The sequence below is a fragment of the Rhinichthys klamathensis genome, unplaced genomic scaffold (assembly GCF_029890125.1).
Source record: "Rhinichthys klamathensis goyatoka isolate OS25496 unplaced genomic scaffold, OSU_Roscu_1.1 h1tg000606l_1, whole genome shotgun sequence".
NCBI classification, from domain to species: Eukaryota; Metazoa; Chordata; class Actinopteri; order Cypriniformes; family Leuciscidae; genus Rhinichthys; species Rhinichthys klamathensis.
Window position 1 is genome coordinate 229,023 of NW_026607061.1, and position 24,541 is coordinate 253,563.

The window sequence follows — 24,541 nt, forward strand, 5'->3', positions numbered from 1 at the left end:
GCATTGCAAGATGTGGATAAAGAGAATTAAGTGTCATAATGGACTGAGTAAAATTAAAAACAAATCACAAGACATGTAATATACATGTTTACGTTTCTTTTTGTTTTGTTTTGTCTATTTTTTAATCCACAAGAAATAACCACATTTTGTTTAGTGATGAAATTGGCCAATAAATATAAGTTCATCAAATCATAATGTATTTGTCATTCTATTTTGATAAGCAGTCCCAACATGCAACAATACACTTTGCTCAATCATTTTTAATTAATCAGTGTGTCTGTAACTGGAAACGTATAATTTTTTGGTTTGATGGTGTGTTTTTGACCCACTGCTACAGAGGCCGCTATTTCTTCCCAACTTCAGCTGAAGAAGGCTTATATCATGAATAATTAATTAGTCGTCATGACGTAGCTTGGTGTACTTCCTGAAGCGTCGAATCACGTATCCTAATTCTTATCCTTACCTTAATTAATATTCATGAGAGTGTTCACTGCTGCGTTCAACGTTTCATCGCAAGCACATAGATACGTTTTTTTTTGTTATATAAAACGTAATGTGATGTGTTTTAAGCTCCAGCATGTAATACTAGAATCTGAGCGCAAAATGGAGACGTTTTCACGAAAGGAAATTAGATATTGTGATTGACAGCTGCGTAGTTTCACTTTCAGTTACCTATGGGATTTCGCGCGTGGGTTCGTTCTTTTTTGTCCGCTGAATTCGACTGTAAATTAGATATAATTTGTGTTTTTCTTTGTTTGTGACGTCTAAAGTTCGTAAGCAGTGCTCATGTGTGTTATTGATAACCAAATTGACAAGCGCATAGAAAGCTGATCTTAAACTTCTGTTTTTAATCATGCTCTTCTCCCAGTCTTGGGGTTTAAACTGCCTTATATTTCCCATTTTATTATGTGTTCTTTTAACTGGCAACCATGGAATGACTGTCAACACGGACACAAATGTGTTGCCTTTTCCCTGGGAGAAGATGCGGTTGCCAGAAACAGTGAAACCCCAGCACTATGAGCTCCTGATAAACCCCAACCTGACCTCGCTGACCTACACTGGTGTTGTCCAGATCCTCGTAGAGGTAGAGCAGGACACCAGAGCCATCATCCTCCACAGCAAGAACCTTCAGATCTCTAAAGCACAGCTTTTAGAGTCCAGACATCATCGAGATCTTCAAACCAGTGAGTTTGAAGCCAATGAACAGATTGCACTCTTTGCGGATGGCTTCACATTTGAGAAAGGAAACCATTTGGTGCGTTTGGAGTTCTACGCCAACTTATCAGACAGTTTTCATGGCTTTTATAAAGGCAGATACACCACGAATAGTGGGGAGGTCAGGTATGGGAACCACGACATTAGTGCTTTTGTGACTAATTGATAGTTTGAAGAGTAAACAACCCTCAAAATTATTATTTTTTCCCTACAGGATGTTGGCGTCCACTCAGTTTGAGGCGACACATGCTCGAGCCGCCTTCCCTTGTTTTGATGAACCTGCGTTCAAAGCCAACTTTACCATCCGCATGCGCCGAGAATCAAGGCACATCTCCATATCCAACATGCCCAAGGTACACATAACTAAACCTTGTATTAAATCTGGGTATGATCTTTATGGTGCAGGTCACATTGGATTCAATGTAATTCACCAAAATCACAAAGAAAAACCAAACAAAAAAAATGGGTATAATAGTTCTCACACACTAAAAATAAATTAAGTCAATTATATAAACAGTATTGTAAATATGTTCAACAGAAGAAGTGTGGAAAAGCTCAAACAGTAGAAGCCTGTGTATCTGGTCCTAATCGGCCCGCTCCGAACGGGATTTAAACCGCCAGTGCTAGCGCACCTCTTGAGGCCAGGGGAGTGAGGTTTACACAAACAGCTCTTACTGGCCTACGTCCCTTACACTCACCCCCCTAAACATCACTCCCATCCAGGTCAATGGCACCCAATTTAACCGGTCCTATTTGACCCGCTCCGAGCGGGATTTGAACCGGGGTCTCTGGCTTGGGAGGCGGGCACGCTGAAGCCTCGGTTATACTCCAGTTTGGACGCGTACACACAGACAGCTGTGGACAGCACAGACACGGACTACTTGTATTATACTACTAAAAAGTGTATGCTGGGGTCCGCTTGGCGGACATGTTCTGCACATGCACAGTAGATCGGCGCAGTTGGTGCTTTTGCAGCCTAGTGACGCGTGGTCACAAAAAATTGGAGGCAAAGAGCCGCCGCGTACACCCTCCCGATGACGATTTTTACATCACGCGACCCTAACGAGCCCTCGCGGACGCAGAAAGTATAACACTAGCTTCTCAAGAATGCTAAAGACACATTACACTAACCCCCCCCAAACCTCACTCCCATCCGGGTCACGGCACCAAATGTCCTACTTGACCGGGATTCGAACCGGTGTCTCCGGCGCGCGCGCTTACAAGGATGCTAAAACCTCTGCCGCTAGCGCCTCTTGAGATCAGGGGAGTGAGGTTTACACGTAATACACGCACAGCTCTTACTGGCCTACGTCCCTTACACCACATTTAACTGGTCCTACTCGACCTGCTCCGACTCTACGTCCGTTACACCTGGCGCTCCTAACCTCAAGATCATGGATTTGATTCCCAGTGAAATTAACATCCATGAACTGATAGAAATGTACGGCATCAATGCAGTGTAAATTTCTTCTAATTGAAGCATCTGCCAAATGCATTCATGTAAATGTAAACACCCTTAGTGGGTTGTTGAGAAACTGTCTCAAAATACAAATGGGTTTCTGTGCTGCTACATTTAACCATTAACCATAAACCATGATCAACGTCATAATTGTAATACAATTTTGTACACACATTCCACAACACATCAGCTTTTCATAATCCTAAATAAAATAAAGTCACAAAATATCAAGAAAAATATCATAGGTTAGCCAGTATTTTCCGGCAAATCAAAAATGAATCATCATAATCATTAACTATCATAACGGTCAATAGCTATGTTCCCATCTACCTATTTTTAGGCAAATTTTGGGATATCGCATAAAAAAAGACTGGATGGAAACACCAAGATGCACATAAATTCTAAAAATGTGCATGAAAAAATGTATACGCTTAATTGAGGTGGGTAATTTTTTCATTCGATAAGAAGACGATGGAAACACGTTTACAGAATAAATTTTTTGATGCGCAACAAAAAACTCACGTGAGTGCCTCAGCAGTGGATGTGATTGGATAACTGGACTAGCCAGTGGACCAATTGCATCGTACAGCATCTCAAATGTTTGACATGATGAAATGACTGAGCCAAAGTCTGTCATCAGAATGATTAGGTTTAATTCCCTCCGAGAAGCGTCTCACATGATGGAGGATAAAAGAGCCTCAGTTTCTTCCCCGATTTTGCAGCAACTTCCATTTTTACCACATACAAATTTCCCAGGAAGTGACGATTTTGTTCTCTTGAACACATGGGATGGAAATGCTAATGTTATGCGATATTCCAATTTTGCACACAATTCACAACTTTGGATGTCAATTTATAAATTGCACAATCTGCAATGTCATTTATTGACATTGAACTCAGTGATTTCTTTTTCAGACTGTTTCATGTAAAGTAAACCAATGAAAGATTATTTCATCCAATAGTTGAGAACTGTAGAGCTGGCTGACGGGCTCCTGGAGGATCATTTCGACACGACGGTGAAGATGAGCACCTACCTGGTGGCCTTCATCATCTGTGACTTCCACTCCATCAGTAAAAAGAGTCAGCATGGAGTTGAGGCAAGTCGATACTATTGCCAAAAGCATTATAAATGCACTTTACAACACACCCAGACCTGAATAAAACTGTGGTTTCACTCCTCATAACCTGAATCCTGATGTAGATATCCGTGTATACGGTTCCTGAGAAGATCAATCAAGCGGAATATGCTCTGAACACCGCCGTCACACTGCTAGACTTTTATGATGATTATTTTGACATCCCGTATCCACTTCCCAAACACGGTGAGTGTGAAAGTTCAGCAGTCACCATCTTTACTGCTGGTGAAAATGGCATGCATACTTTAGTGTGCAATCTGGCATCAAATAATGCAAAGCTGTAATCAGTATATTTATAGGCTTTTTAGGACTTGGCTATAATTATCTTTTATTTGTAGATCTTGCTGCGATCCCAGATTTCCAGTCCGGTGCTATGGAGAATTGGGGTCTGTCGACGTACAGGGAGTCCGGTTTGCTCTTTGACCCTGAGAAATCCTCTTCCTCTGACAAACTGGGCATCACCAAAGTCATCGCCCATGAACTAGCCCATCAGGTTGATATTTCTGTTACTAATTCAATCTAAGTAAACTAAGAGATCACATACAGCTAGTCGGCCTCTTTCACAAAATATATTTTGTTGATGCCTATATGACTACATTATCCTGCTTATTGCATGACTACTTAACAAATAAATACATAAATAGAGATTGTTTTATAATGCGAGGAGAAGAGATATGTGGGAACACTTCACAATACTCTCATTTGGTAACATTAATGTATTAAATTACATGATCTAACAATGAGAAATATATTCTTACAGCATTCATCTTTGTTAATGTTAGGTAATAAAAATGTACAGTAACTAATGTTAACAGATGCAACTTTTGATTTAAAAAATGTATTAGTAAATGTTGAGATTAACATTAACCAAGATTAATAAATGTTGTAGAAGTATTGTTCATTGTTGTTAATATTAACAAATAAAACCTTATTGTAAAGTGTTACCAGATAAGTGATATTGGAGACATGAAACTAGCAGAGATATATATAGGATATCAGTTGCCTGGCAGTTTAACTTCATTATACAAAAATATTTGACTACTGAATGATGTAATTGATGGCTAATCACTCACATCTGTTATCCAGTGGTTTGGAAACCTGGTGACAATGCAGTGGTGGAATGACCTGTGGTTAAACGAGGGCTTTGCCAAGTTCATGGAGTATGTGTCCGTCAACATCACCCACCCTGAGCTGCAAGTGGTGAGACCACGTATCTTTACATTTAATACAACTATCTAATAGTTGAGGTTAAGTCATCATAAGCTGTGGTTATGTGAATACTTCACACGCTGGGCATTTTAACATAATTCTGTGTGTGTTTGACCATTCAAGTGCAAAAAGCTGCGCGTGCGAGTAACACACTTACCTTTTTTCATGGTGTATTGCGCTTTACTCTTTTTAACATCAAGCATTGCACATCCTGCTCTTTATGCTCTTATTTATGCATGTTAAAACTTTAAAGTGTCAATAAATTTTATTATTGCTGTGCTATGTACATTCGTACATACGACAATAAAAACGATATAGCAAAATCTCTAGGATAGACACTTTATATCGTCTCCCCCAGTGATATCCGGCCTAGGAAATTGACATCTGCACATTATGAAAAAAAGCATATACAATTTTATGAAAAATATGTTAATAGATTTTGTAAGCGTATTACATATTACAGTCGATTGTTTTATTTGTGATGATAACACAATGAAACATGCCAAATTGTGTGGACTTCGCTTTTAGCCAGACTGTCATACAAAGAAATTATGAACACATGCGAAAAACAAGAGAGAACCAACAAAATATTAATAACTGATTATGTTGTAGTCAAAGTGAGTTTTTTTTAAACTGTAGTAAAATAAAACCTGTAGCTGTAGTTTGCCTTTTTTGTCAGATTTTTAATATATATATATAACAGAATCAAATATTTTCCTCATATTTTAATGGTTTAATCGAACTTGTAGGCACATTAAAAACAAATCTCCCCTCCGCACGTCACTTTCAGCCTTAATTGTATATCATCATCACACTGCCCAGCCCTAGTTGAGATTGTGATATGGTCATTTCAACAGATTCTGACTGATATGTAACTATAACAGAGCTGATATTATTCAGTGTCTCTATTTTAGGATGATTATTTCCTGGAGAAGTGCTTCACCGCCATGTCAGTGGACTCTTTAATCTCCTCACACCCCATTTCCACCCCAGTGGAGAATCCTGCGGAAATCAGCGAGATGTTTGATGACGTTTCCTACCGAAAGGTACACAACAAGCACTTTATATATCTCTAATAGCGGTCGACCAGGATCGATTTTTTGATGCTGATACTAATATCTTAGAGAGCAGGGTGGCCGATTATAGTGATTATATGATATTACACTATTTAAAGGTACATTATGTAACTTTCGACCATCTAGCAGTTAAAAAAACAAAACTGCATTTTTACAAAAAAGTTAGTGAACCTTTAATTATAATAACATGCATAAACATTGCAGCAATGAAAATTTTATTTATTTAACATATTTGCGACTTTAGAAATAATTGTAATATGAATCAATATGACATTGTTATTGAGCTTAAAAAATAAATCTGTAAAAAACTAATTTAAGCTTTAGCAACTTCTTGATTCTGTTAGCCTTTTACATTCACATCAGGTGCTGGTATTCTTAGCACTGTCAAAATAAAAGTTCCATCTCTGTCAAAATAAAAGCTGATTCTGGCACTTCGTGACCAAACAGAAAAACTTAAAAATGACATTTAAAAATGCCAAATATCGGCCATGACGATATATTGGTTGTCCACTAATCTCTAAAAGCCTTTACGTGAATAATTAGTTGTAATTTGTCTACTGGTTGTTCATCATCTCTCAAGGGAGCGTGTATCTTGAACATGCTGAGGGATTTCCTGACCCCAGAGGCTTTCAAGCACGGTATTATAGACTACCTGAAGAGACACAGCTACCAGAACACCGTCAATGCTCACCTCTGGGAAAGTCTTACCAATGTGAGTGACCTCTGTTGGTTCCTGTGTATGTTCTCCAGCACTCAAGGCAGCTTCAACCAATGCTCTTGAGTCCAAACGCATTTCAACCTTTTCAGATCTGCACTTCTGATGGACTGGACTCGGGGAGACTTAAACTCGATGGATTCTGTTCCAAAAGTAGGGCTGAATCTCCAGCTTCTGTGAGTGCTGCATTAAATACATAATATGTAGCAATCATTTATCATTTTTTTAATTCATTTTTAAAGGAATGTTCTGGGTTCATAGCAACATTGACAGCATCTACTGTATATGATATGATATATGATGGGATATGATTTGATAAAATATATTATATGACGATATATTATGTGATATGATGTATGATGGGATATGATATGATAAAATATATTATATGACGATATATTATGTGAAATTATATATGACATGATATATTTTATAATGTATTATATATTACATGATAAATTTTATAATGTAGAATATATGATGTCATATTTTATAGACATGATAATATATAATATATATATGACAATAAATTATATAATATGACATGAAATATTTTATATATGACATGACATGATATATTTGATAATATATTATATGATATATGACGTGATATGATACATGATATTATATATATGACATGATATGTTATATGATGATATTATCTGATTTATATGTTATAGGATATGATATGTATGACACGATATGAGCCACAAAACAAATAAATTATTCAGTTAATGTAGTAAAACAATCCTGTTCTAGCTGAAATGGCATTATACGATATGTAATATGTTATATTATATATCAGGTCATATCATTTCATAATATATCAGTAAATCAATCCTTTTCCAGCAGAAATGGTTCATGGAGGACAGTGTTGACGTCCGAGCCATCATGGACACCTGGACACTGCAGGAGGGGTTTCCTTTAGTCACGGTGGAGGTCAAAGGTCAAGAGGTCATCCTCAAACAGGAGCGCTATCTTAAAGGAGAAAAATCTTCAAGGTATGCATAATGCATACTAAACAAAGATCCCATGTGAAGCAACACAGTGTGCAACAAAAACTATTCAAACAGTATTATGCTTTAAAAATAGTATGTTACGGCATTCTGATCAAATAAGAAGTAAAAAAGGGTAATAGGGTTGGGTATCATTTAAATTTTACCGATTCCGATTCTGCTTATCGATTCTGATTCTTATTGATTTTATCCTAATTTCGATTCCAGTACGGTAAAAAAATCGTCTCAGGTTACGTATGTAACCCTGGTTCCCTGAGAGGGAACGAGACGCTGCGTTTGAGACGCGGTGGGAACGCTCTGCGTGATTGCGTCATGAAGCACGTGTAAAATCAGTCCAATGGAAGCCCGATACGTCATGGGTGACGTCATAGACCAGGAAACTATAAAGCACCCTTGAAAACAGACCGCGACAGCTTCTGAAAAAGTCTGAAGCAAGTCGATCAGGGCATGCAGGAAGTATGGCAGGCAAACGCAGCGTCTCGTTCCCTCTCAGGGAACCAGGGTTACATACGTAACCTGAGACGTTCCCTTTCAAGGGAACTTCGAGCTGCGTTTGAGACGCGGTGGGAACCCCATACCCACTACGCCATAGTGACAAATGCCCGTTCTGTGTGAAGTCCTTGCGCACACTAAGAAGCAAGCAACCTCGCCCCAGGAGTGGAGAGGTCAAGGTCATAAAGCCTGACAAATGTATGTGGAGAGGACCAACCTGCCGCATTACAAATGTCAAGAAGGGAAACACCCGAAATTAAGGCCGTAGAGGCCGCCATACTCCTTGTAGAATGGGCCCGTAAAGCCATAGGTGAAGGCTGACCGGCCGCTTCATAAGCCAATGATATAGCCTCGACTATCCATTTGCTCATAACCTGTTTAGATGCAGGGCACCCTCTTCTGAGTGACCCAAAACATACAAATAACTGCTCTGACTTACGCCACAGGGCAGCTCTGTGAACGTAGGCATCCAATGCCCGAACTGGACATAACAGGTTCAGTTGTTCCTGATCTGGGGTATTAAAAGGTGGAGGATAAAAGGCCTGCAACACTATTGGGCCCCCAACATTAACTGGGACCTTAGGAATATAACCCGGTCTAGGGTATAGAAATGCTTTCACCATACCAGGTGCAAATTCCAGACATGACGGAGCAACCGACAGGGCATGCAAATCTCCAATTCTCTTGATAGATGAAATAGCAAGGAGAAATAAAGCTTTCAAAGTGAGGAATTTTTCTGAAACCTCTTCAATAGGCTCGAAGGGAGCCAGAGCCAGACCCTCAAGTACAATGGCTAAATCCCAAGCCGGTGCTCTAGAGTGCAGTGCAGGTCTCAACCTCAATGTAACACGGAGAAAACGAGTAATCAGAGGATCTCTCCCAAAAGAAGTACCCCCCAGAGGGGTATGATAGGCCGAAATAGCCGCCACATAAACTTTTAAGGTGGAAGGAGATAATCCAGCAGAGAAACGGTCTTGCAGAAAATCGAGAACTGAACCAACAGGGCAGTTAACAGGATCTAACTGACGCTCACCACACCAGGTGGAGAAAAATTTCCATTTCAGTGCATACAGTCTTCTCGTGGAAGGAGCTCTGGAATGGAGAATGTCTCAACGACCTCAGTCGAGAGACTGGATTCTATGAGCCTGGCCCCCTCAGAGGCCAGGCCCACAGTTTCCACAACTCCGGTCGAGGGTGAAATATCGTGCCCCCTGCCTGGGACAGCAGGTCCCTCCTGAACGGAATCTCCATGGGAGAGCCGTCCAGAAGAGACAAAGTCCGAGAACCAAACTCGAGTCGGCCAGTATGGGGCTACTAGTAGCAGATGAGCCCCTTCCCGGCGAACCCTCTCCAGAACCTCCGGGAGCATAGATATCGGGGGAAATGCGTACAGGTGCAGCCTCGGCCACACCTGCACCATCGCATCCAGTCCGAGAAGAGCTGGCTGCGTGAGGGGGAACCATATAGAGCAATGCGTTGTACAAACAATGTGAAAGGTCGACTTGACTTTAGTTAGACCAAAGTTCTCCCTAAGAAGCTCCACCACCTCGGGGTGAAGTCTCCAATCCCCTGGGCCTCAGCCCCTGCCTCAACAGGATATCTGCTCTGATATACGAGACCATCAGTGTGTTGTCCGCCATTCGCCGAGCAACCACTCATGATCGCCCCCACTTGTGAGGGAAGCATCCGTCGATAGCAATATGCGTCGACAAGAAGCCCCCAACACTGGGCCTGGGCGAGGAACCAAGGTTCTTCCACATGACCGAAGCACGAAGGCATAGCCGCGTGACCTTGATCATGCGAAAACGTATTTCCCCTCGGAGAAAACCCCTTGGTCCTGAGCCACCACTGCAGGGGTCTCATGAACAGAAGGCCAAAAGTAATACGTTGGACGCAACTGCCATGAGACCCACCCGTCTGAAACTGTTTCACAGTGAGTGACTGGCCTAGATATACCCCATTACGGCTGTAAGAATTGCTACACCTAGAAAAGTGGTCCTCAGAGCACACTCTTCTTGGCGTTGAGAGGCAACCCCAACATCCTTAATGAGACAGAACGACATCTCGATGCCGAACTGCCATAAACTCAGATTGAGCTAGGAGCAACCAATCATTGATGTAGTATAATACGCGAATGCCCTGGAGTCTCAGAAGAGCCAGAGCTGCATCCACGCATACTGTAAAGGTGTGGGGTAACAAACCTAGGCCGAATGGAAGAACCCGATAATGGAATGCTTTGCCCCCGAAAGCAAACCTCGGGAACCTCCCTCATCCTCTTTCGGAAACAATGAAGTAATGGCTGTCTGCTGGGAGGAGGAACCCCTTCTACAGCTCCTTTTGCAGAAGTGACAGTACTTCCTGCTCCATAACCAAAGCCTGCTCGGGGTCCACCAATGAGAGGAGGACCCCTAGAAATCTGGGCGAACGAGAACCGAACTGAATTCTGAAACCCTTTTCTATAGTGTGCAGGACCCACTTAGAAATATGTGGCAGTAGTTTCCACGCTGCCAGAAATTTACTAGGGGAACCAGTCTCTCAAGACTGGCCTCTGGATTTGTTTGAACAGTCACTACGGCGCCCTGAAGCGGCGAACCGGCAGGGAACAACCGAACTGACCATTCTACGACCCTCCTCGGAGGATCGTATGGGGATGCTGACACCTCGGTGCCCTGAACGGCGAACCGGCAGGGAACAACCGAACTGGCAGCGCTGCAACCCTCCTCAAAGAGTTGCACCCCAGAGGAAAAACGATTTCTCAAAACCGTCCCTTGGTTGAACAGTCACTACGGTGCCCTGAAGCGGCGAACCGGCAGGGAACAACCGAACTGACCGCTCTACGATCCTCCTCGGAGGATCGTATGGGGACGCTGACACCTCGGTGCCCTGAACGGCGAACCGGCAGGGAACAACCGAACTGGCAGCGCTGCGACCCTCCTCAGAGAGTCGCACCCCAGAGGTCGCCGAGGAGAAACGATTTCTCAAAACCGCCCCTGCCCCGGAGGAGCCCTCAGAAGCCTGATAGCCTCGTTTTCTTGCGACAGGACTTCTTGTCTAAGCTTTATTAGAGATGATGACAGTCCTCAGATCTTGCCTACCTCTAACTAGCTTAGTTCCTACGACCCTCCTCGGAGGATCGTTGAAAAAAGCAGGCACTTCGGCGCCCTGAAACGGCGAACCGGCAGGGAAACCGAACTGACTGCTCTTCTTTTTTCTTATTTGAAGGCTCGTTTGGGGACACTGACACCTTGGTGCCCTGAAACGGCGAACCGGCAGGGAAACCGAACTGGCAGTACTGCGACCCTCCTCAGAGAGTCGCACCCCAAAGGGCGCTGAGGAGAAACGATTTCTCAAAACCGTCCCTACCCCAGAGGGGACCACCCTTAGAAGCCTGATCGCCTCGGCGTCAGGGCTTCTTCTTTGTCAAAGCTATTTTAGAGATAAAACAGATCTTGCATGTCTCTAACTGGCTAGACTGCGACCGCCACCCAGGTACCCCTCAATTGCGGAGGAGCCCGAATGGCGACGCTCTGTTTTGCACTTTGTGCTGAGAGGAGCATAATATTTTTTGGCCGTCTCAGGAACATAAGATTGGTGAGGAAGAAACCTCTGGAACGCCGCTGAATGGTTTATTTCTTAGTTTTCTTGAAAGCGGAGCGTCCAGAAGAACAGACATAATTATATCTTTATTTTCCTTTATCTTTATATCAGAAAAAAACTTATATATATATATACATATATATATCACTCTGCGGCCACCAGCAGGAAACAACCGAACTGGCAGCGCTGCGACCCTCCTCAGAGAGTCGCCCCTCACATTCATCCATGTCCTTATATACTCTACCCACCAGCGCTGCCTAATAAAAATGTATTCATTATTAAGATGGCTGGTGGGTAACGTCGGGGTTAATAACGATAACGCCGACTCGGGAGAGAGAAAGCTCGCAAGCGTCTCTTTAACCCGAGGCAATGTCATACTATGATACTTAATACCCAAACATTACTATAGTCAGACATCTGGGGATTAAACACATAAAATACAAACCGGTTTATTCCACGATCTCGACACCTCAGTGTGGAGATAAGGAAAAACCACAGTCCCCGACGAGGAGGCTGAGATACAGAGTTTTCCTGTTTTAAGATACAGTTCATCTAACAAACTCTTCTTTATTTTCAATCTCATAATGTTCAACTGGCCAGTAAATATTAAACTGGCAACAGCACTAGATAAAACCTCCTTTTTTTTTCTTTAAAAAAGCTCCTCTTTATTCAACAGAGTTATGAGCTGGAAAATGTATTCATTGAAAACTCAAACATCTGCCTTTTTATAAAGATTTGTATTTGTTTTGTTCTCTTTCTTTTTAAACAAAACACTAACGATACCAATTCCTCGGAACTGGAAATCGCAGCACACTAGATCTGGCATGTGAAAGCTGAGAAAGGGCGGAGCCCGTCCCAACCCCCGCTGTCAGATCCGTTTTCGAACCCCGAAATACGAGCCGTCTCCGTGCCTCGGCAACAGAGAGACCCGCTCGGGGAACGCGAACCGAAACGTCCTCCTCGAAGAACGCCCGGCGGGAGCGGAGCGTCCTCACGGACAGCTTCTCGCAATGCACAGTCAGATCCCTCGAGAAATGACTGTTGCATGCTCCACTCCCAAACAGCAACAAAAAGCTGATGTGTGTCCCCACCCGTGATGTAACGAGGGCAGGGAACAACACAACGTCTATAATATTGCTTTGCTCGCCATAATGATAGATAGTGATATATATATTGGGCTTGACAAACAACAATAAATAGACAAGGACAGAATCACAGAGAGCGCTTGCTGAAGACAACAGAAGCTGTCGCGGTCTGTTTTCAAGGGTGCTTTATAGTTTCCTGGTCTATGACGTCACCCATGACGTATCGGGCTTCCATTGGACTGATTTTACACGTGCTTCATGACGCAATCACGCAGAGCGTTCCCACCGCGTCTCAAACGCAGCTCGAAGTTCCCTTGAAAGGGAATCACATTCACATTTATTGCATATTAAGTCTTATTGCAACACATATTTTATTGATGCCTATAAATAGACAAGGAATAAATACACAAGGAACTTTTGCCTGTGGTTTAAAAATACCATAGCAAAAACAACTAGCCTAACGAATATAAATGCAAAGCATTATTACAGACAAGTTAATTAAAGAAGACAAATAAACAAATTAGCAAATCACACAAATAAATACAACTGAACAAAGATACAATTTAAATAAACCGTTTTAAGATTTTCAAGTACACAAACTAATTAAATGTAAAATAACACTGCACATTATAAATAAAATATAGGCTACATTACAAATATTGTTACAAAAGTTATTCAGTCAAGAACAGCAAGTGAATTTTTTCTCTTTGTCTTTTGTTGTTTGATTAACTTTATTATAGAGACATGTGTTTTCTTTGTTCCCTGTTTATGTTCACTTAAGACATAGCAATAGCACATAAGCAATAATAATATTTGTTGTTTGTAACTGATTTCTCATAGTACGTCAAGCTTCCTGTGGCAGGTCCCTCTGACTTACATCACCAGTCACAGTAGTGCAGTGCAGCGATTCTTGCTGAAAAGTGAAAAAGGTGTGTGTCACGGCATCAAATGTTAAACTAACCCAACATGTTGACCTTCCCAGCATGTTGTTCAGCGCATGTTGAGATCTGACTGTGTGTCTCCAGATGTGCTGTACCTGTCAGAGAAGGTGGAGTGGATTAAATTCAATGTGGACCTGCGGGGGTATTATATTGTACACTATGAGTCGGGAGGCTGGGACGCTTTGATCACTCAACTCCAGCAGAACCACACAGTGTTCAGCAGCAACGACAGGGCCAGTCTCATCCACGACATCTTTCAGCTGGTCAGGTGAGGGAACTGCCAACAGCATTTGCAATGCATTGACTTTCTGTAATACGACACTTTGGATTAAATGGAACAGATGGAATATGGCGTTAAATGTGTGCCTCAATCCTGAGCGAGTAAATGTAAGTTTTGAGCACAGAGAACTATATTTTGCAAGCACATTGCATTATATTTTGAACAGAAATTAACAATCGCAAAAAAAAAATCGTTTGAGCAAAGAAAAAACGATTCCGTGCTCAATAAATGTATTTGCTATTATCCATATTAACGTGCAATAATAACCCCTCTCACGCAGTTTACAGGTGCTCTCTCACAAACTTATTCTCTGCGCTCCTGTCATGTCCCTCTCTCTCTCACTCAACCTCTTAATTCTGTGCGCGCTCAACTCTTGACACACACGCTCGCTCAACATACAACAGCGTTACAAGTGTGCCACAAAATCAACCAATCGGAAAACTAAAGGTCAATTGTGATTGGCTGTTGGTCTCCAATCACCACGCAGCACAATAAAAGACGAAAAATGAATTTTATGGATAGATGTCTTCTCTAGCCACCATCAAACATGACAGTCAAATGGTGAAAAGGATAAGTCAAACTAACTTTAGTCACAATAGGAGATATAGGCTACTGTAATATTATAAGTTAAACAACACAAAAGCATTATAATACACAAAACTAACAAGACACCTTTAAGTTAATAATAATAAAAAATACTTACCAAAATGTGTTTTAATCCATTAGTCTCGCTGTAGTCAGTTATTTTTTTTTATTTTTTTTCCAGTAAGCTTGATGGTGTAGTGGATAGTTCTACCAGACGGGCTTTGGTTCTACTAGCGATTTGATTGGAGACCAACAGCCAATCACAATTGACCTTTAATTTTCCGATTGGTTGATTTTGTGGCACACTTGTAACGCTGTTGTATGTTGAGCGAGCGTGTGTGTCAAGAGTTGAGCGCGCACAGAATTAAGAGGTTGAGTGAGAGAGAGAGGGACTTGACAGGAGCGCAGAGAATAAGTTTGTGAGAGAGCACCTGTAAACTGCGCGAGAGGGGTTATTATTGCACATTAATATGGATAATAGCAAATACATTTATTGAGCACGGAATCGTTTTTTTCTTTGCTCAAACTATTATTTTTTTTTGCGATTGTTAATTTCTGTTCAAAATATAATGCAATGTGCTTGCAAAATATAGTTCTCTGTGCTCAAAACTTACATTTACTCGCTCAGGATTGAGGCACACATTTAACGCCATAATGGAACTGGATACATATTTTGAATGTTCCAATCCAATCTGACTTCAGGGGTCGGTTTCACAAAGATAGACTTAGACTATGGCTTAGATATAGTAGATAGTCAGACTTCAGATAGACGTCTAAATCAGACCATTGCACAAAGCACTTAAAGGGTTAGTTCACCCAAAAAAGAAAATTCTGTCAGTAATTACTCTCCCTCATGTTGTTCAACCCCGTAAGACTTTCGTTCATCTTCGAAACACAAATTAAGATATTTTTGATTAAATCTGAGAGCTGGATCACTCCTCCATAGGCTTCTTAAGGGATTGAAACTGGTCGGCCCAAAAGTTATGAAAGACATCGTTAAAATAGTCCGAGTGACGACAGTGGCTCAACCTTAAGTTTATCAAGCGACGAGAATACTTTCTGTGCGCAAAAAACAAACAAAAATAACGACTTTATTCAACTATTCATTTCCTTCTCTGTGGGCCTCGAGTGAGTTCACGTAGTGAAACTACGCAAAGCTTCTGTGTTGCACGTCACACGTAGGCTCACTATTGGCCGACGCTGGTCATGTGTGTGATGCGTGACGTACAACCTAGAAGCTTTGCGTAGTTTCACTACGTGAACTCACTCGAGGCCCACAGAGAAAGAAATGAATAGCTGAATAAAGTCGTTATTTTTGTTTGTTTTTTAAGACTCTATTTTAAGACCCTTTAAGACTATCTTAAGTAGGACTACACTGCAATGCATTCTGGGTAAAATAAGACACTTTTCAAAACAAAAAACATGGCGGATCGAGTAAGCGCATTCATCCGCTCAGTGCAGTTTACTCAAGCGGAAGATATGTGTGTGTTGGAGGAGTATAACAGTTACAATGACATTTTACTTGGGAAATGTAGCGGAGAATGTAGTAACTAGAAGAAATGTTTAATTTGGAAAAAGATTGCTACGACAGTTAACAGCGTTAATCCGACCGCTGAGCGGAGCGTTAAAGACGTACAGAAAAGATACAAAAACATGGTACAAGATGCCAAAAAAGAAATATTGAAGAGGAAATATCCAAAAAATGGTTGGAGGACCCCAAGAGAAACTTAAATAATAATAATAATAATAATTCATTACATTTATATAGCGCTTTTCTAGGCACTCAAAGCGCTTCACATGGAAGGGGGAATCTCCTCAACCATTAAAGACACTGAAATGGTGATGAATATATATGGTGAGGGCCATTTTCCCTTTTCTTTCGGCTGTTTGTAATGTAAGTGATTGTTACTGCTGGTTGCCAATGTAACAGAGTCTTAGACCTGAGTTAGCCTGGGGTAAGTGGTCTAATTTTTTTGGTCTAAATTAAGTCAGTCTTTATTTTTGTAAAACAGTTTAATTAGACTAGTCTATGAGCAAATTTTAGACTTGTCTAACACTATAGACCGGTCTAAAATAGCTTTGTGAAACCGGCCCCTGACCTATAATGCTGCCTGAATCATAATCATACACTGTTCGTTCATTGGCCAGAGGAGGACTGAGCGACTGAGCCTGGTTTCTCCCAAGGTTTTTTTCTCTCTCCATTCTGTCTCCTGATTGTGGTTCCCTTGCCACTGTCACCTTTGGCTTTTGGCTTGCTTAGTTGGGGACATTTAATATTACAACAATATTATTGCTCTGCCTGCATTGACAGCATTATATGAGAACTGAACTGAGCTGGACAATAACATCACGCTTTTCTCCAGAGCGGCTATATATATATAAATTAACTAAATTAATAACTTTTTTACAACAAAAATAAACCATCACTGAACTTACTTAAGCTGGACTATGACACTATTTTCTTCTAGATCTGCTGTACAGCAGAAACAATCTTTGTTACATTATTTTCCTGTTATCTCTGCAAAGCTGCTTTGAAATAATCTGCATTGTGAAAAGCGCTATATAAATAAAGGTGACTTGACTCGACTTGACTACTGCAATAATGTGCACTGCAGTATGTTAAAAATAATGTGTTTTGAACAGTAAAGCATGTTAACCTGTCCTATTCCAAAAAAACAAAACAATGAACTTTTACATTATCATCACATGACGACTTTAAAATATCAAATCAAGTGTCGTTAATGGTATAGAAAGATGCACAAACACACTTTTCAAGCAAAACATTTGAGAAATCTTTATGAAGATAAAAACTATTTGTGCGAACTAGAGGAGAACTGACTTCCCACATCTACTAAAAATCACCTAAACACCAGCTGATTTGAAGACATCGAGACTTCAAACGTGATGAAGAAATGTGACGTTAATGAAGAGCACAAACGACACATGATTCGATATTTGGTTATCCAAAGAAAAATTATATTAAGACATTTTGAATTTGTGTCAGTCATTGCAGACCTAGTTGATTCATGTTCTTGCTGGAATATGTTTGTCTTTCCTTCAGCATAGAGAAAGTCCCTCTGGATAAAGCTCTGAACTTGAGCTTGTACCTCAGTAAAGAGTCTGAGATCATGCCAGTGACGCAGGGCTTCAATGAGCTGGTGCCGCTTTACAAACTCATGGAGAAGAGAAACATGGAGGAACTGGAGAACCAGATGAAGGTAGCGGTTGCAGAAATTATCAAGTACTGCAATGTTTTGGATGTTAAGATACTTTCTCCTGTCTCAGTTTAGACATCACATTTCAAATCTTTGGTTTGGATGAATAAATCACAGTACAATAGGCTCTATGCACATATTTCTGGTAGAATCTCAGCCAGTGTCTTTAGCTCCGCATAGCGCGTTCTATAGCGAAGTGTACTAGCAGCCAAACTTTAATATAATTCATTTTCTCAGAAACGAGACAACAATTTTAGAAACAGATTCGCTAGTCGGATTTCACATGATATGAGAGATTACTCACCCTCAAAGTTATCGATGTAGCTCGAAATATATAATTTAATGCCCTTCTCTTTCTTACTCTTATGTGTGACAGCTAACCGCCTCACACAATATTGTTAACATAATTCACGTTAACCGCTGGAAGTTCTTGTAAACAGCGAGTGTAATTTGCCATTATCTCCACCAAATGCAAAAACGGCTTGCGACGCAGCACCGGATGTAACTGGGCGGGCTGAGACAAAACACGGAAGCGATTGTGCATAGAGCCGATTAATCATTAATAAAAGTTCTGTTTAACTTGAAGAAATTGTGACAGAAATATATTACTATTGCACAATAGAATGTACTTCTCAAAATAATAATAAATAAAACATTATTTTTTAAGGAATGTCAAATAATATTAGCCTGGTTAAAACCAGACCATTCTCAGTTGTAACTGAGTTATGGTCTGGCAAAGCGTCATAGACAAATCATTTCCAGAGGGGCGTCACCAACGGACGTCGCGGATAGACCTAAACCCAATCAGAGCGATGAAGGAGATGACGTATGCAGAGCGGTGGAGAAACATCTCCGAGTGTTGTTCTTTGCTCGGTTTTTAACTAAAAGGAAACGTTCAAATGGCTTAAAACAGACGCGATAGCTGATTGGAACGAGTGATGTTCGACGGCGGCATCCATCTTTGTAATGTAGGCTACAAAATCTGCTTCAAAATCCCAGCGCTGTCGTCATCGTGTAAAGCCCGCCCCAACGTTTCTGATTGGTGCCGCGATTTCGACGGATTGGAAATGGGCTTGAATGAGCTCTTTGCCAGACTAACTTTCAGAGCAAATCTAAATTTGCCGGAAGTTGTCTGGGTTTTCCCAGGCTAAAACAATATCACTTTTTGTCCAAATTTTAAACTTCTGTTAGTGCCAAAAAATGAAAGGAATTGTTCAAATTTCATTTGATTACATTTTGAAAGATTCAATTGTTAAAGTTTTATGCGTTCATTTGATTACCACCGTTTAATGATATAATACATTAGTATTAAATAAAACACAGAATCCCCCAAAAAATAAAACAGCGACATCACAGAATTTTTTTAATAATAAAACACATTTCATAGGGCCCTATTATTTATAAATTTTTTATTAAACTATTGAATTGTTACAATTTTATGAATTCAATTAGACATCCTTTTTGATTTTTAAAATTAAATTCAACTATTAAAACAGAATCCAGAAAAATTCAAATGGAAAACAGAAATTTGGGAAAAATGAATTTCATAGTGTACTATATTTCAACAAACTGTTGGTGGTTTTCTGTTTTAACAGGGTCATTTAGTGAAGTTATTCAAGACACTGATTGACCGTCAGCACTGGTCTGATGACGGATCTGTGTCCGAGCGGATGCTCAGGAATTATCTGCTGTTGTTTGCCTGTGTCCGCCGTTACCCGTCCTGCGTCAACACCGCCACTGAGCGCTTCCAGAAGTGGAAAGAATCTGATGGCAAACTGTGGTAAGAGTTTGTTTGATTTACAAAACATCCACATTATACATTCTGCATGCTATTTGAATTCCCTTTATATCGTTTGTTTGGTTCAGGCTGCCTGCCGACGTCAGTTTGGTGGTCTACACTGAAGGAGCGCGCACGGATGAAGGTTGGGACTTCCTGTTGGAGAAATACAAGCGATCCGCCTCACCATCGGAGAAGTGGATGATTAAAGCCGCCCTCGCCTACACTCCATTAACTCACAAGCTTCAGTGGTGAGTCTGGAGACATGAAGCTGCTGAGGTGTCACATGACATTTTCAGAGTTCACCCAAACATGACATGGAGTATGAATCATTAATGAAGATCAAAAGGTCAACATTTTTGGCATATTTATCTGAAACGATCTTCACTTTAAAGTCAAGCAAAAGCATGATTCATTTCTTACCTTTTCCATCCTGAGTGTCATTAAGGGAGTCCTATTATGCTTTTGTACATCTTTCTTTAGTGTAATGTTGCTGTTTGTGCATGAAAAAGCTTTGCCAAGTTCTTCTGTATTTCAGTGTCAGTGTTTCTGAACTCCTGAAACGCCTCCATTGTAGTCTTGAGTTTCTTCAGGGAACGAACACGTCACAATATTCCTCATTTAAATAATTCATACGCAGAATAAAGGGGCGGGGCCTGGTTGAGTTAGTTAGTAGTGTGCTGAAACTGGTGGTTATGGTAAGGGGCGGGATATTTCCCAAACACGCTCGAATCGCTTGACCAATCACAACACACTGATCCAGCCGACCAATCAGAGCACAGTGTGCTTTTCAGAAGGAGGGGCTTCACAGAGACAGGAACTAAACAGAGCGTTACTGACAGACTGGGAAGAGAGGAGCTGCAACAATGGAGAATATGGGGGAAATAATGTTGTTGTTTGTTTTAACATTCAAGCATGTTATTATAACTTATTCTAGTAGAGTCCAAAAACAAAATCAAGACTTTGAAAAAGGCCGTAATACATAAACCTGCTCTATGCTGTGTTTTTCTCGCTCATTCTGTCTAGGCTCTTGGAAAGAAGCATTGAGGGAGAGATAATGAAAACTCAAGACCTGCCGTCACTGGTCGTCACTGTCAGTAAAAACCCAAAAGGCTTCAAGCTCGCCTGGGAGTTCATGAAGACCAACTGGGGGAAACTTGTGAAAAAGTGCGTATCAGATATCTGTCTGAAACATTATTATTGCTTTCATGTCTACCTGAAGACCTTATTATATGATCAAATAAATCTTACATTCTTATGACACATCATGGCATGATAGATAGTGAATATAAGTGGTGTATTGAATCTAAATCCTGATTTCAGGTTTGATCTGGGTTCTTCTGCAATATCTCGCATGGCGGTTGGAGTGACCGATCAGTATTCCACCAGAGAAATGCTGGATGAGGTACTTTAGATTGATCTGTCATTTTGGTGACTTTTACATATATTTTCCTGCTTAAAGGTGCATTGTGTAATATTTAGGAGGATCTGTTGACAGAAATGCAACATCATACTCATAACTATGTTTTCAGTGGTGTATAAAGACCGTACATAATGAACCGTTTTGTTTTTATTAGCTTAGAATGAGCCATTTCTATCTACATACACCGCGGGTCCCCTTACATCGACATGTTTCTACGGTGGCCCTAAACGGACAAGCGCGTTTCGTCACTATGTTGTTCTTCGTGCCAAGAAGCAAGCTACAGTCAGCGAATAAAACACTGACAATAACATCGTTTTACTGAATAATCAAGTAAACCTAATTTCTTAATTTATCTTTGTAAAGAAACCTCATTGATTAACTGGCTACTCTCTGCTGTCTCAGACGACGACATCACTTCCTGTCGGCCACCGTAACTTCTGTTGGGTGCAGTTCGCAACCTCACCACTAGATGCCGCTAAAAATTACACAGTCCACCTTTAAAGTATGAATACAAAATGAGCACATACAGGTCCTTCAAAAAAATTAGCATATTGTGAAAAAGTTCATTATTTTCCATAATGTAATGATAAAAATTAAACTTTCATATATTTTAGATTCATTGCACACAAACTGAAATATTTCAGGTCTTTTATTGTTTTAATACTGATGAATTTGGCATACAGCTCATGAAAACCCAAAATTCCTGTCTCAAAAAATTAGCATATCATGAAAAGGGTCTCTAAACGAGCTATTAACCTAATCATCTGAATCAACTAATTAACTCTAAACAACTGCAAAAGATTCCTGAGGCTTTTAAAAACTCCCAGCCTGTTTCATTACTCAAATCCGCAATCATGGGTAAGACTGCCGACCTGACTGCTGTCCAGAAGGCCATCATTGACACCCTCAAGCAAGAGGGTAAGACAGAAAGAAATTTCTGAACAAATAGGCTGTTCCCAGAGTGCTGTATCAAGGCACCTCAGTGGGAAGTCTGTGGGAAGGAAAAAGTGTGGCAAAAAACGCTGCACAACGAGAAGAGGTGACCGGACCCTGAGGAAGATTGTGGAGAAGGACCGATTCCAGAGCTTGGGGGACCTGCGGAAGCAGTGGACTGAGTCTGGAGTAGAAACATCCAGAGCCACCGTGCACAGGCGTGTGCAGGAAATGGGCTACAGGTGCCGCATTCCCCAGGTCAAGCCACTTTTGAACCAGAAACAGCGGCAGAAGCGCCTGACCTGGGCTACAGAGAAGCAGCACTGGACTGTTGCTCAGTTTTGCATGTCATTCGGAAATCAAGGTGCCAGAGTCTGGAGGAAGACTGGGGAGAAGGAAATGCCAAAATGCCTGAAGTCCAGTGTCAAGTACCCACAGTCAGTGATGGTCTGGGGTGCCATGTCAGCTGCTGGTGTTGGTGCACTGTGTTTTATCAAGGGCAGTGTCAATGCAGCTAGCTATCAGGAGATTTTGGAGCACTTCATGCTTCCATCTGCTGAAAAGCTTTATGGAGATGAAGATTTCATTTTTCAGCACGACCTGGCACCTGCTCACAGTGCCAAAACCACTGGTAAATGGTTTACTGACCATGGTATTACTGTGCTCAATTGGCCTGCCAACTCTCCTGACCTGAACTCCATAGAGAATATGTGGGATATAGTGAAGAGAAAGTTGAGAGACGCAAGACCCAACACTCTGGATGAGCTTAAGGCCGCTATCGAAGCATCCTGGGCCTCCATAACACCTCAGCAGTGCCACAGGCTGATTGCCCCCATGCCACGCCGCATTGAAGCAGTCATTTCTGCAAAATGATTCCCGACCAAGTATTGACTATTGAGTGCATAACTGAACATAATTATTTGAAGGTTGACTTTTTTTTTTTAATTAAAAACACTTCTTTTATTGGTCGGATGAAATATGCTAATTTTTTGAGACAGGAATTTTGGGTTTTCATGAGCTGTATGCCAAAATCATCAGTATTAAAACAATAAAAGACCTGAAATATTTCAGTTGGTGTGCAATGAATCTAAAATATATGAAAGTTTAATTTTTATCTTTACATTATGGAAAATAATTAACTTTATCACAATATGCTAATTTTTTGAGAAGGACCTGTATAGTCCAAAAAAGTTATTGAAATGGTTAAATAGTGACAGCTCAATTATACATTTAAACATTGTATTAATTATAGTCCATTGCTTGGTTTTTATTCCCCACCAAGTATTTAAAGAAATTCATTTTACTTTTGATAAACATGATGAAAACTCATTTACTCGTATCAGTGATATCTAAAAAGCTGTTTTGTTTTATATAAAGACGGTCATATGATCTTACAAATCATGGGCGTCAGATTATATCTGGTTAATGTCATGCAAAACCAAAAGCGGTGATCCAAGAACATGAAGCAGTTGTTTGTGTTGTTCCTGTAGGTTCAGACTTTCTTCAGTTCACTAGCGCAGGATCAGGGCTCCGGGCTCCGCAGCGTCCAACAGGCCCTGGAGAAAATCCAGCAGAACATCCTCTGGATGGACAGGAACGTCCCACTACTGAAGGCCTGGCTGGACATGCAGTCAGTCCAGGATTGAGTCCTGACAACTCTAGAGACTGTGTGTGTGTGTGTGTGTTTGTAACTCCAGACTGCACCTAGCTTCACCTTGACAAGGGCCTTCACACTGGAAGTGTGTTTGAATCAGCTCTGATATCATAATGTTAAACATGGACATTTGAATTGGCTGTAATAAAATGTGTCTAAATGTGAAATGTTTATGCAAAATATCAACTTAATTTAAGTAGTGATGCACTGATTTTTTTTTTTTTACAGAAACACCAAAACTGAAATTAAAGTTTTCATTTATCCAAATAAAATTAAACTATAAATAAAGTCTAATTGATAATCAGTTAATCAACACTCTCGTAAATAACCATTTAAATGGCAGAATTTATCAGGACTAGGCATTGACACAAATTTCACAATTCGATTTCGATTCACAAGCTTGCAATTAAATTTCAATTCTATTCGATATTGATTAATTTGGGTATGCATCCTACCACTAAAAACCCCCACTAAATTCACAAAACTTTTTAGGGGGGAGGATATTGTTTACAAACAATTTGTATTGCCGTTGAAACTGGTTGAGCGACTACAGATTTCAATAAGTTGTGTTTCTTTCAACATGCCTTTTATTTATCCATGTTTATTTCGTGCTTTAAATAGTAAAGAAGAGATTTGATCAAGTGCCGCTTGAACTGAGACGCTACAGTGATTCGTCACACCACATTAAAGAGCGCCAAAATTGTAGGCCTATTTATTTGCATTCCTAGACGTT

General features: G+C 40.7%; 1 protein-coding gene across 1 annotated transcript; it reads left to right on the plus strand.

Moving 5' to 3' along the window:
• The first annotated feature begins 737 nt into the window (after window positions 1–737).
• erap1a (endoplasmic reticulum aminopeptidase 1a) lies at window positions 738–24,007 on the plus strand. The gene is made up of 18 exons (XM_056240726.1): window positions 738–1,341; window positions 1,430–1,568; window positions 3,637–3,771; window positions 3,876–3,996; window positions 4,149–4,303; window positions 4,897–5,010; window positions 5,934–6,065; window positions 6,676–6,807; window positions 6,903–6,986; window positions 7,663–7,811; window positions 13,841–13,929; window positions 14,026–14,209; window positions 17,868–18,024; window positions 19,617–19,801; window positions 19,888–20,049; window positions 20,825–20,965; window positions 21,122–21,203; window positions 23,645–24,007. The coding sequence occupies exons 1-18, from the start codon at window positions 854–856 to the stop codon at window positions 23,798–23,800; spliced, it is 2,805 nt and encodes a 934-aa protein (XP_056096701.1). The 5' UTR covers window positions 738–853; the 3' UTR covers window positions 23,801–24,007.
• The last annotated feature ends 534 nt before the right edge of the window (window positions 24,008–24,541 follow it).

What these genes read in the sequence shown, in the direction of transcription:
- erap1a (XM_056240726.1), top strand. Translation starts at nt 854, where the DNA reads ATGCTCTTCTCCCAGTCTTGGGGTTTAAACTGCCTTATATTTCCCATT. An exon ending in AGAGTCAGCATGGAGTTGAG is followed by an intron (nt 3,772 to 3,875) that starts GCAAGTCGATAC and finishes ATCCTGATGTAG; the next exon opens with ATATCCGTGTATACGGTTCC. An exon ending in AAAGGAGAAAAATCTTCAAG is followed by an intron (nt 7,812 to 13,840) that starts GTATGCATAATG and finishes GATTTCTCATAG; the next exon opens with TACGTCAAGCTTCCTGTGGC.